Here is a 13,982-nt window from a genome sequence, read left to right on the forward strand (position 1 = left end):
GGAGGGTTGAGGAGGAGGATTTTAAGTTTAAAGCCAGTATGGACTACACAGAGAGACCCTGTCCAAAAAAACCAAACAAAAACAAAAACCAACCCAACCTGCTTCAAGCAAAAGGGAATAACTGGAGACTACAGGATATAGAACATAAATAGCAAATTTACCTTACTGATAACCACAGCAAATGTGAACTGGGTTAAACACTATAATTCAACACAGGGAAATTCTTGATTTACCCTGAAAGTACCTTCGTTATTTCATCAGATATGCTGTAATCCAGGAATCTCAAAAGAGTCAGGTAGATGCGGAATTTGTTCAGTACGGAAGGCAGCACTGTGGATAGAAGGCTGTTCATGTACTCCTCCATGTTGGGTGGAATTAGCTGGGGCTGTAAGTGGATCTGGCAGTCTGCCTAAAAAGAAAAATAGCACATAAAATTTTCTAGGCTCCTACGCTACACTGCATTTTAAGGAGGATGCATACTATCAGCTCTAAGGAAATCACTAAATACTACCGGGGAGGGGGTCAAGAATCAGTATTCAACCTTTACTCACTGTAACTGCCATAGCAATACTTACAGTTAGCTTTTTCTTGGTTATTTATGTTTTCTCAATGGTATATAAGCATATAAAAAGATAAGCAAGCTCTAATAGTTTTCCACAGAAAACTTACCAATAAGCTATTTCATTCTTAGTCAAAGGCTATTTCTCATCAATCACAGGTGAACACTACTGTACAGACAACTGCACTTTTTAAATGCCTGAGAGTATTTCTCATCCTCAGAATTAAGAGCTCTGACAAGACATTCTGATGCACAGAATTTCACCATAAAGCAAAAACTCATTACCAAGTGATGAGGGATATTTTAGAAGGAACTCTAGAATACTTTCAACTAAGACAAGCAGAAAACAACGGGCCACAGGCAGCAAGAACAGTAGCTTGGAAGTAAATCGCAATCTGCAGATAGCTTCTACTTTTTATGCCTACATACAGAAGCTTCTGGCAACAGCTTTGGTAATCATGGGATTTGCTGCTACATAGTTCTCGATAGATGTAAATTTTCACCCCAAGACAGAACCTTATTATAAATCACCACCAAGAAATAATAAGTATGTAGCTATCTTTCATAAATGTAACCTCCCTCCACTTAAAAATGACCCATGGTACCGGGAGGAGGGAGCGCCCCTCTGAGGTGATAAGGACATTGATACTGCAGGGGAATTCCATCTGGTGATAGCTGAAGTCATAATCCACCTTCTGCCAGGTTATCAGGTTGCTCAGGGCAGTCACATTATGCACACCTACAAGAGCAGGATCATATGTTTAATCACTTAATTTTAATCACCTACACAGATTGGGTTAGCTGCTAAGGATTAGAAACCATGAGGTCCCTACTGCTTATATAAAGGATATGAGGCACTGATCATTATACTAAGCTGAATGTCACTAAGCTAAATGTTCCCCAAATCTAACGCCTAGTGTCTAATACACTACCAGGCAAAAATGGAATCTTAGCAAGGAAGATCACTTCCTAGGGGGTGAGATCACAAGGCTGAGGGAACACGGTGAGACTGTAACAACTTCTGTATGGAGGTGAGGGGACTGAATTTTGAGGATTTTGTACTTGCCTCTTCCTTCAATCTACTTCCCAGTCTACATCACTTTTCCTTCTCTTTACCTCCTGACCTTATCAGCAGCAAAGTGTCATTTTGAGGCTATTTATCCAAGAACTCTACCTCCTTGTTTTGCGTGCGTGCCTCCTTGTTTTGCGTGCATGCATGCTCTGAGGAATGAGCCCAGGGCCTGCTGCATACTAGGCAAGCACTCTACCACTGAGCTATATATATCCCCAGCCTTTATAAAAAATTGTTTTTACTTTCAGACAGGGACTAAGCTCCCAGCCTGGCCTTGAACTTGCAATCCTGCTTCTGTCTCTTGAGTAGAGATTACAGGCATATGCCATCATTTCTGGTACTTTTTTTTTTTAATGATTTTATAACACCTCCATAACTGAGATTACTTCAAATAATCTGACCTACTAAGTGTTTCTCAGACATCCTCCAAAAAACGTTGGAATGATTTTGGTAGTGCTGGAGAATGGATCCAGGGCTTCCCACATGCAAAACAAGCACTCCACCACTGAACGACATTCCCAGCTCCTAAAAAATGTTTTTAAAAGCTCACATTAGCTGGGTGTGGTGGTAGACCACACCCAGCACCTGGGAAGGTGAAGCAGGAGGATTACCGCTAGTTTAAAGCCAGTCTGGGCTACAGAGATCAAGGCTAGTGAGACGCTGTCTCAAAAAAAGAAAAAAGAAAAAAAGAAAAAAAAATCTACATGAGAGACATAAATGTTCTATTGGATTTTTCTATTAGATTTTTCTATAATTTTTCCCTTTTGAGCTAACGGGTAATTAAGGGCAAACCCGTGTCCCATGTAAGCCCTTAAACTAGTATTTTACTCCTGCACTATTTTCAGAGTATGGTAACAGAAAAGCTGGTGAGCACAATTACTTTATGCTTTAATGAAATGCACATGCCAAGACTTTTTCTGAAATATCTGTGGAGTTTGTCTTTGTCCACAGACATCCTTTTAAAGTCATTAACAGATCTGACTTTACCAGAGGGGCGTCAGAAGAAGGGAAGCCTCGGTGCGCGTACCTGGGCTGTCCAGCTGCCCTTGCTCCAGCAGGGTTTCATCAATGACGAGTGAAGTGTTGTTGGGCAGCTGGAGGAGTCCACTGACCAGGCGGTTGGCTGTATAGTCTTTATGGGGAATGAATTTCAAATGGTTCATGTTCTCTATAGTCATCTGTAGGCGAAAAGACTGCAAGAGATTTTTTAATGAGCAAGGCTCTGTTTCTGTTTTAATAAAATATATAAATTTGAATTAAAATTGTATTTCAGATATAATGATTTTATAAATATCGAGGGGTAGACTGACGTGGTTTCTGGAACTCTTAGAAACAAGAAAAACTGAGTGACACTGCACTTGTCTAGTTTGCACAAGGCCCTGGATTCAAACCCCCAGCAGCTCCCTACCCCCAAAACAGGGAGAATAATATTCATTCATCATAGACTAATGCACAAGTTCCGAACAAATTGTTGGAAAAGTCCAGAACAGAGCGCACTGAGCCATGGCTTGCTGCTGCAGATCTCTCAACTGATGGCTCCAGTGCACCAGAATCTGCTAAGCCAGGGACGCCTCCACCGCCAAGCCCATCACTCACAATCCCCTTCGCCCTGCTCTAGACTCCTCTGCTCTTCTACCACACGAGCTGCAAACAAAGTGTGTGGGGTTGGGGGAAGCTTGTTGAGGAAAAGGTAAAACATAGAACCCAAACTTAGAGGACTTCTGTACTCTGGCCCAGTGATTCTATGAAAATGCTGTGGGGGGGTATGCCCTCCAGCCTCATGCTGGCAAACGCACAGCGCTTCAGCACCTGTTCTCTCCACAGGACAGGGCTTCCTCTGAGCAGCCTCCAGGCGTGCTGGTGTCTCCTTAACACCACCGCTGAGCTAGGGCCTCCCTGGGCATGGGCACCAGCAGCTCCTCCCTATCCACTGCTAGTACTACCTACCCACAACTCCTCCTATTCTGCAGGGCACCTCAATGACCTACCATATAGATTAATTTAGTTCTCAAAAAGTGGCACCGGGCCTAGGGAACTGGTGAAACTCTTATGGGGTTTATAGTATAAAAATCATGATTTAATTCAGCTTCTTTCACTGTGCCAAGACAGACTAATGAATTTTATTACAAGAGAACATGAAAATTTCACTGATAGGTGTTCAGATTCCACAATTCAACTACCATTGAAGAAAACACACATCAATAAAAACACTGCATTACCACAGACTATGTGGAAATAGACAAAAAAATCTAGTGGTCTCCCATTAATCCAAATATTAAGAGCTTTATAAAAATGTAAAAGAAATGTGAGTTATTACTAATATTTCTGGTTTGGGAAGTTTTTATAAAAATAATTATGTGTACATGTAATCATTTCTAGTAAAGTAGTATAACATATTTTCTATTTTAATTTCTAATGCAGAAAATTAAAAGTTAACCCCACAGTTCCTTGAGTCCTCACGACTCCGTTCAGAGGGAGAACTGCTTGTCTGTTCTGGCCTACCGCTGCTCCTCAAGGGCCTGGACAGTGCTGGAACTTGGACACTTGACAAACCTGACGAGTGGCTGAGTGGATAAACTGGCTCAGCTTCAGTTCCCAAAGTGAGAGGTGACCAGCGTTTTTAGTCACATGCCTAACCAGATGCCGTTCCCCCGTTCCCAAGATCCTGCCAAATGCAAACACTGCACTCAGATGTCCTGGGAAGTAAAGACAGCTCAACTTTCCAAGCAGGAACTCAAACTGGGGCAATGAAGATAGAGATCTTTATTACCTCAGCTACAACAAATTAGGCTCCTATAATTTAGAGCTTATTTAGATTTAAGACTTTAATGCACACAAAGGATATTAAGTTGCACAACTTGGCATCAACGGAGAGTACAATTTTAAAGGAGTTACTCTAACTGTGTTAATCCTCAGAGTCGCAACAATTTGTACTAAGGAATGTGAAATGAGAGACCACACATTTCCAATTATGTAACTCGGCAAGCTTTGTTTCCCCTTAAATGAGATCTAGTAAAATCTCAAATATTTCAGTTGAATAAAAACAATTAGATGGATCTGTTGTATGCCCAGGTTTATAATTCCTATTTATATTGATCTTACTGCTGGAACAAGATGTTGAATAATACGATATAAGTGTTCTGTGAAGGTACTATTCCGTGGGCAACCACTCAGGTTCATTGTAAATTTTCCTAGTGGAAGAACATCTCTTCTTGTATACCTAGGGGGAAAACAAATCAATACATAAGATTTTGAAGTGATGACCACAAATGTAAATATTCATTTAATTTTATAATTAAAGTATAGAATACTTTGAATAGCTATTTTATGTATCAGAAGAACAGTTAAAATAATAACCAATGCTGGGTGTGATGGTGCATTCCTGTAATCCCAGTACTTGCGAGGCTGAGGCAGAAGGACTGACACGAGCGAGTTTGAGGCTAGCCTGGGCTACACAGTGAGTTCAAGGCAAGTCTGAAATACATAGTGAGACCTTGTTTCAACTGCCCCCTCCAACAGTCAATACTGCTGACCACGAGCCAGGGATGACTCTGAATGCTTATACCCTCCCTCCCCATTCTTTCTTGCAGTGCTAGGAATCAACCCCAGCGCCTTGTGCATACTAGGCAAGCACTCTACCACTGGGCTACATTCCTAGCCCTGCATTTTCATCTAACTTGCAAACACTTTGAACTAGAAGTATGTGTTTTACAGATGGATCAGCCCTTATCTAAAATGCTTGAGACTAAGAGTGTTTTAGATTCTGCAGTATTTATGCACACTACTGGTTGAACATCTGAATACTCCGTAATGTCCGCACTCAAGATATTTCTGACTCTGGAGCATTTCAAGTTTTGGCGTTAGGGATACTCAACTTACAACACCCTCATCTAGCCAGGAAGCAACAGAGTAGAGTGCGGATTTGAAAAATCACCCATTATGTACTTACTGTCTCAGATCCCACCCAAGGAAAGATTCATAGGAAAAAGATGTTCACTGCAATATTATTTATTATACAGAAAAACGAAGAAAGCTCAACATTAAGGGACATGGACACAATATGAGACAAATGTACAAACAAATAACATGCAGCCACTGAAGAGCTCATGGCATGAATTATGGAACACTGTCTTATAGATAATAAATACTAAAAGCAAGAGACAGGTATGTACTTGAGTATAAAAGATACCTGTATAGGTATATATTAGCACACATAAACAAAGTCACATAAATAAGTACCAAAAAGTTAACTGAGATTTATCTCTCAGTGGTGAGATTACAGATGAATGCGATCTTCTTTTTTGTGTTCTAGAACTTGCTGAAGCAGAACATTACTGTTGAAATCAGGAAAAGACCACAATGGAGTCAAAGGGTGAGGTGTTAATGTCAACGTACAAATTCAATGCGCAGGTGAGGTACCTTGTTGGCTGTAAGCAGAGCCTTGTTCTTTATAAACAAAACTGAGGCTGGAGATGTGCATCAGGGGTAGACTACTTGCCTAGCATGCCCAAGGCCCTACATTGGATCCCAGCCCACAGAAGGAAGGAAGGAAGGTAAGGAGAAAGGAGAGAGCGAGGGAGCGAGGGAGCGAGGGAGCGAGACAGCCAGAGAGGGAGGCGGGAGGGAGGAAGGAGTTCACATTTTACTTATCAGCCAAGTCTTGTCTGACTTTGGCTCTAACATCTACGGGGGACATAATCAAAATGCTAAATGTAAACCTGAGAAAAGGTAACAGAAGGACTGTTTGTGATTTGGAATAATACTTATTACACTGAACAAATAAAAACCATTCAATGAAGCCTGAATTGAAACACAAATTACATTAGAAACCATCCTGTTCTTTTCCATTTTTTTTTTAAGTTTATTGGTACCATTTAGATATACATATTGATCACATTCATCACAGGGAAATTGTATCTGGACAACGACATATCTCAGTTCCTCTTTTTTCTCATCCCACCCGCTTACAAAGCTTTGTTTCCATTTTACTCCCCCATCCCGTTCCCCTTTCCTTTTGAACAATTTCTTTCCATTTCACAATATCTATTATACATTTTGGTTCTTATTTACACTTTCAGTTTCTCACACCAGAGACCCACGGTATTTACATGTATGTGTCCGATTTAGTTCACTTAAGACTGTGATCTCAAGAACCATCCATTTAGCTATGTCTCAAGTTTGTCCTTTTTGGCTCAGTAGAACTCCATTGTACAAAAAAGCCACATCTTTTTTATCCATTCATTGGCTGGTGGGCATCTGAGCTGTTTCCAAGATTTAGTTATTACAAACGGTACTGCTATAAACATGGAACACGTACGGTTCTGCACCACATCCCACCCCCTTAATCCCCACCGGAAACAGAGACAGCACTTACACTGTGGAGATGAGATGTAATATAAGGTACTCGGCAGCTAAACTGTCTCCCAAAAGAGCATGAGTGAGGAATCCCAGCAGTTCTGCTCTGACTGGAGACAGTTCAGACATGAAACTTGACACAACTGTAGAAGGAAGGAAGACAGGTTCAGAATACACACACCAGCTCCTCTCAAGTGACTCAGTGCAAAGCCTCTTGGTGAAGAAAGCGCCTCAATTCACTAGATGGCTAGTGTGAACTTAAGTACTGACCAATAGTTATGCCAACCTTAAAACTAAGGCAGCTTTATACACTCTTCTTTTCTGTCTCATTTCAATGAGGAAGAAAATGAGCCAAAGCAACACACTACTGAAGACCAACGAGGACCTCTCAACTCCACTAACAGCACAAGTCACAGCAGCTCTGGCAGAGATGGCGGGGAGGAGGCTTCTGGTTGGCTAGGCTTTAACACTTACACTTACAGGTTCTGCTCTCCTCTTTGTTAAGGCAGGCAGGTAACAGCGGATTGATGTGCTGCAACTTCTGGGCCAAGACCACATGAATTCTTGGCACTAATGAGGCAGGAGGACTGTGCACCCTCTGCTCCTCTGCCGAGTCTGCGCACTCCATGGGGTCCAGCAGTGCCGGGGTGTCCCTGTGGAGACCAGAGTCCAGTTGAGACACTGATTGCAAACACGTAACAACGTGTGTCTGAGGCAAAATTAGAATCCAAGCCACAACACTGGCACCTGCACATCTCCTTAAAGATTAGAAAGTGGCTCCTCGCTCTAAATGTTTCACCACCACACAGACTTTAGGAAGTTTGGTCATAGTGCAATAGAACAAATTTATTCCATTCTTCAGTTCAACAATATTTTTCACTCAGTATGTTGTCATTGCCATAAATGGGATAATAGGATGTTACCCATAAGATCATTTAAAAATGCAAATACCACTCGGGAAACTGAGGCAAGAGGGTTACTACAAGTTCGAGGGCAGCCCAGGCTATATAGTTAGTTCAGGGGCAGCCTGAACTATATAGCAAGATTCTGTCTCGAAAAACAAACAAACAAACAAAAAATAAAAATACAAGTATTTGTACTTCAGTTTTCAGCTGAGACATCAAGTACCTCACAGCACATTTTAAAACCTGAGTCTTCTCCACAGCCATCCAGTATCTATTATTCAGCATATGGAGAATCAATCATCTCTACCCAATTCTCCCTCTTGAATTTTATTCTTACATGAAATCTCCCTTGAATAGTGAAACAAGCAATGAAAATAATGTGCGTTCTTCAGATTTGCTGAAGAAATTTACAACTGATAGGTTTACTGTGAGTGACTGAAAGAAATGCCTACAATGTTTTAAAATCTTCAACTTACCTAATAATAACTGGTAATGTAGTGTTCAACATTTTCCATACACGTATTCATTAAAACCTCACAACTATTCCTATTTACAATGAGGAAACCAAGCCCAAGGTCACATAGCCACTAAAGAGGCCAGATCAGAACTCCAAGCACCTGTCCGGACTCTTCACCTCTAAACTAAGCAGTCTTGGTAACAGTAACTAAGGAGGACTGCCTGCGTAGACAGAATTACCCAGGACAAGCAATTGTAAGGACTGTTTCTAAGAGATTGTTAAGTTTACTTAAAAGTTGTTTAAAATTTGTTTTGCAAAAAAATTTTTAATGTGGAAAAATGCAAGTTCTTTCTATGCAGAAACCATGATAAACACTGGACATTCAACAAGATAGCTCCCCCTTTTGGGGAGTATTCCCAAGGGACTTTCCGGCTCCCTTCTGGCAATCTCAAAAGAAGATATTTTAAGTTTACTGAATGAAAACATTTAAAATACAGATACTATGCCACCTTTTATAGAAGAAAAATGAGAAAGAGAATACACATGCATCTAATTATTTTTGCAAAAGCAGATACAGAAAGGATTAAACCAGAAGTGAGGGAGAGGGTCCCGAGGGCAGCGGGGTAGCCAAGTAAGCAGGGATGAGGATGACAGCAATAGCCCTCCTGCATCTACTCTGTGTAGTTCTGATCTATCAACAATGTTAGTGCTTCCTTTTTCTTTAATCAAAATTATAGATGTGACAGTAAAATAATCAGGTATAAACAAATCAATGTGAAATCCACAATGGAGTCATACTAAAGGGGAAGGAAAGTTACCTGAGTATCTGCAACACAGTACTCTGACTACATAGTCCTAAAAAAAGAACTGGACACAAACACTGAACTGAAACATAGAACTGGACACAAACACTGAAACATATGTTGTTTTTTGTAAGGGTAATACCAATTTTTAAATTCCCTAGTGTACTGTGGAACTGAGCAATTGACATATTGAGGATAATGGAAATCAAGTCCTGCTCTGCGGAAAAGGGAGCTGTCAAAATGGGAAGGAGAACAAGCAGACCGCCACCTGTGGTGCAGTAATGGACTCAGAAACTATGAACTCTGTACACACGTGAGTGCTACAGTTTGGATCAAAGTATCCTCATCCGCTAAAGGACTGGTCCCGAGCTGGTGCTGTCGGATGGTGGTGGAAACTTACAGCGCGGAAGGAGGCCGTCACTTGCTGGGCTGTGCCCTCAAAGGAGACTACAGAACTTCTCTGAATCCTAACTGTGACGCCTGTGCTTTTGCTCATCCAGGCGCTCCCCACCCTTATGCGCTATGAGCCCAGAGCAATAAGGCCAACAAAACAGGGACTGCAATGTCCCAAGCTGTGAATCAAAAAAAATCTTTTCTCTTTATAAACACATACAGGTTGATTACATACTTTTATAAATTTATGTAGTATTTTTGGGAAAGAGAAACAGAAAGAATTAACTTACAAAATTTAAGTTTTTTTTTTTTTTTTTTTTTTGTTTTTCTCCGGTACCAGGAACCGAACTCACGACCTTGCGCTTGCCAGGCAAGCGCTTTTGCCGCTGAGCTAAATCCCCAGCCCCAAAATTTAAGTTTTATAAATTATAAACTTTTTGTAAGTAGATTATCTTGGGTATTTTTGCAACAGGAAGTTGACTATACAATACTGTGTCCACTAAAAAGGCTGAGAAGGAAAGCTAACCTTGTACAGAAAAATACACTGAGCCAGGTGTGGTGGCACATACCTGCAATCTGAGCACTCGGGAGGCTGAGGCAGGAAGATCTCTGTGAGTATGAGGTCAGCCTGAACTACACAGCAAGACCCTGTCTCCAAAAAAACCCCAAAAAACAAAAATAAAAAACCTTCAAAAAGTACACCTATTCCTCTGATGTTATTTATTTATTTATTTTAGAAAAAGAAGATACCGAGGTCCTTGAAAAGCTGGCTGACACTCAAGCTGGAGCATGGAAAGTGTTTTAAGTTCAACTTCATGTTTCAGGAAATCAATGTTAAAAAATGATAAGGTCTGCGGGCATGGTGGCACATGCCTGTAATCCTAGCACTCTAGGAGGCTCAAGCAGGAAGACTGCAAGTTCTAGCTCAGCCCGGGCAACTTAGCAACTTGGTGAGATCCTGTCTCAGAATAAAAACAGGCCAGGTATATAGCTCAGTACAAAGGTCCTAGCTTTAAATCTCTAATACCAAAAAAAATTAAACAACAACAAAAATGGCAGGATATGGTTTTTTTAAAGAGAACCCCAAAGTGACTCCTAGCTAAATCTGGGAAAATCTAAGTCTCAAAATAATGATACTGTCACTTAATAACAAATGAATTTCTCGGTCTATACTGGTAATACTTCCTTGAATAAACAAACAGAAACAGAATCTCTCATCCTTGAATGCCTAAAAAATGCAGGTGTGACTGAGTTAATGACTGAGTCAGAAACGATTCAAGTAAGAACCATAATGGATGCAAACTGAGTCAGTGCAAGTTAAACAAGAACCTGGATATTTGCAGTCTTAAAGTTACCCTCTGTTATTATTAACGGCAAAGTGAAAAATCGTAACTACAGGAAAGCCGCATACCACCACTAGTGTGAGACAAACTGACATGTGTCTCCTGTTATAATGCACTAAGAAGGGTATATCACGTCTGCAGTTTCCTGGCAAGAGGCAGTCTGCTAAATAACTGGCTTGGCTGGGCATGGTGATGCATGCCTGTAATTCCAGCATGTGGAGGCTGAGGCAGGAGGGCTGCTGTGTTTGAGGCCAGCCTGAACCACACAGTGAGACCTTTTCTTGAAACACACACACACACACACACACACACACACACACACACACACACACCAAGGGCCTCTGCTATCTGCCATGTGAGATGATGGCCATCTACAAACCAGGAATGATCCCTCATTAGACACTGATCTGGCCTTCTCACCTTCTGTACTGATACAAGTTTTTGTAGTGTAAGCCAAAAAAATAAAAACCAAAAAATGTCAAGGCCACACAGGTCAACGAAAGGCTGTGAACTGTTTCAGGTTAATGGAGTCAGCAATCCTATGGATCCTGGACCAAGAGCAAGGGTGAGGATTCAGACAGATGGTAAATTCAAGTATGGACTGTGGATTAGCGTTCCGTATTTATGACAATTTCCTAATTTTGATACCTATGCTCTGATTACATATGAAGTCTGTTCTCAGGAAATACTCTTAAATTTAGAGGTAAGGAGTTTAATGTTTGCAGTTTACTCTCCAGTGTCTCAAAAAAAGAAATGGGAACATAAAACAGCACACATGAATGACGAACATGGGACACAAGCGCTGACAACTGGTAAACCTCAGTAAGGAGCGGAAGGGCGTTCCTATAACTATCTGCCACTTTCCTGCGAGTATGACACTATTTCAAAAGAAGTAAACAAGACAAAAAAGAGCAAATGGACTCACCTCTCCTCATTATTCAGTGTACTGAGCACAGGATCCACAGACAGTATGCCATATAACTCAAGAACGTCATTTACTTTGAAACAGTCCCAGTCTTCATAGACCTAACGAGTAACCACATGCAACCACGTTAGTACTAAATGACTCAAAAAGCCCAAGAAATTGATCCTAAAGTAACAGTATCTCAGAATTCAGGTTAAAAAATGGACCTTAAAGTAACTTTTTTATTTCATATTGACACCTCGAGAGGTAAGGACCTTGGCTGAAGTCATTCTGCTGGTTAGCAAGTACGTTAAAAACCGAAACACAGATCCTGACTCCCAGATCAGGGTCTATTTCCAATATACCATACTACTTAAAAACAAAAAAGAGCTTTTTCCTAAAGGCTGGTAGTCAAAACTTAGAAACATGCATAATTTCAAAATCTATTAACCACACTGAGGACGAAAAACAGAAACATAGTAACCAAGATGATTAATTTTAGACTTAAAAATTATGTAACATCAGGGTTTAACACAGAACTTACAATGGCTGTTGGTATTAACTATAGCTCATGGAGGTTTGCAGTGAGATTTCTGAAGCAGGTTTTCTCTAGGGACTCCAAATTGCCCTTCAAATTTCAGTGATCCTTCTGCTGCGGGCTATTGCGTGCTGGGGTTCCCGGCACACGGTCTGGCTCCTCCATTCCCTCCTGAACATCTAAGGAGCCTCCGTAGGTCTAGATGCTAGCAAAAGGAGAGCTGGTGGCCAGGCTCTTGGCGAGAGGTGTCTGACATCGCGCCATGGCCACCTTGACTCACGCCCTCAGTAGCATCAGGGTTCAGGTAGGCCTATCCAGGCTGTCTTTCAGCGGGGCCCTGTAAGGTCCCGAGACCTTAGGGCCTGTCAGGGACCTTCGGGCCCTGACAGGTCCCGAGAACGAGGTGCCCACGGATGAATAAGAAAAGGTAAGAGAGACAAGAAAAACAAGACAGCTAAAAATCTGCGATCAGGGACCTTACAGTTTCTCTCGAACTGCAGCGGCCTCGATCACTCATCTCAATCACCTTTTATTAGAACAAAGAACGTAACTAACCAACAGGGGAAATTCATTATCCCTTTCCAGTTTTGCCTTTCAGCTGATGGTAACAATCCTCAGGCGAGCCTCCCACACCCAGCACCATAGTCACTCAGTTCAGCTGGGGGTCATAGCCGACTGAGTAATCAATCCATTAGCAGTCACAGTCCTTTCCCCACAAATGGCCGCAAGACTTTTCATACTAAAAAAAGAAACTTTTAAAATTGTCCAGATGAACTTAACTGTCAAAGCTTCTTCCTGGTGAGAACTGATGGGAAGAGTATCACAGGGTAAAAAGTACCAAGTTTAAACTCAATTCTTGTCAATCATTTCTGAACCTCCTATCACTTACTGACTTATGAGCATCAAAAACAACAAAAAACCAGAAAACAAACAAAACAAAACCAGAATTAGCAAGACAGGAGAACAAACTTTCAACAACTTTCTTCTATTTTAAATTCAAGTGAGTTATTATTTTTTGTAGTACTGGGAATTGAATCCAGGGCCTTTATACTGAGCTCCAACCCAAGCCCTTTTGTATTACTTTATTTTGAGAGATGGTCTTGCTAAGCTGCTAAATTTCCTTCGCTGGACTGACCTTGCAATCCTCCTGCCTCAGTCTCCCCTGGGATGGCACCACACTTGACTTGACAAAGGAGTTTTGATAAGGCAAGAATGACAAAAATAGATACCCTAAAATTACAAATGGTATAGAAAGGAAGTAGACATGAATTAAAAAACTGTTTCATTTCCATGTTCAATATGTTCTTTGATTCTTTAAGAAAGCTGCAACAGCCAGAATAAGGCCACTCTGAAGATGTTCAGACAGATGCAATGTGGCTGGCCTTAAAAACTGGGAAGGGCCAAGTAAAGGAATGCAGGCTAGCTCTAGAAGCCGGACAAGGCAGGAATAAAAATCAGCCAAAATCCCAGATCCTCCTCTAGAACCGCCAGTAAAGAGGCCTTCAAGCCAGGCGTGGTGGCACATGCCTATAATCCCAGTACTTGGGAGGCTGAGGGCAAGAGGATCGCTGCAAGTTTGAGACCAGCCTGGGCTACAAAGTGAGCTCAAGGCCAGCCTGAACTGCAGAGGAGATACTGTTTCAAAAAAAAAAA

The 13,982-nt window shown here is 41.3% G+C and overlaps 1 protein-coding gene across 2 annotated transcripts in view; it reads right to left on the reverse strand.

The window, feature by feature from the left end:
• Mcmbp (minichromosome maintenance complex binding protein) overlaps positions 1–13,982 on the reverse strand; it is a 44,540-nt gene that overhangs the window by 4,655 nt on the left and 25,903 nt on the right. The window contains exons 8-14 of one of the 2 annotated variants that reach the window (XM_005412168.2): positions 11,813–11,913; positions 7,467–7,639; positions 7,006–7,129; positions 4,734–4,851; positions 2,659–2,824; positions 1,165–1,298; positions 245–409 (exon numbers count right to left, since the gene is read on the reverse strand). In XM_005412168.2, coding sequence (XP_005412225.1) covers positions 245–409; positions 1,165–1,298; positions 2,659–2,824; positions 4,734–4,851; positions 7,006–7,129; positions 7,467–7,639; positions 11,813–11,913 — 981 coding nt within the window. Of the gene's footprint in view, positions 1–244; positions 410–1,164; positions 1,299–2,658; positions 2,825–4,733; positions 4,852–7,005; positions 7,130–7,460; positions 7,640–11,812; positions 11,914–13,982 lie in introns of both variants that reach the window. The other variant, XM_005412167.2, reaches the window with a different exon arrangement.

The sequence above is a fragment of the Chinchilla lanigera genome, unplaced genomic scaffold, assembly GCF_000276665.1.
Source record: "Chinchilla lanigera isolate Chin_1 unplaced genomic scaffold, ChiLan1.0 scaffold00150, whole genome shotgun sequence".
NCBI lineage: Eukaryota > Metazoa > Chordata > Mammalia > Rodentia > Chinchillidae > Chinchilla > Chinchilla lanigera.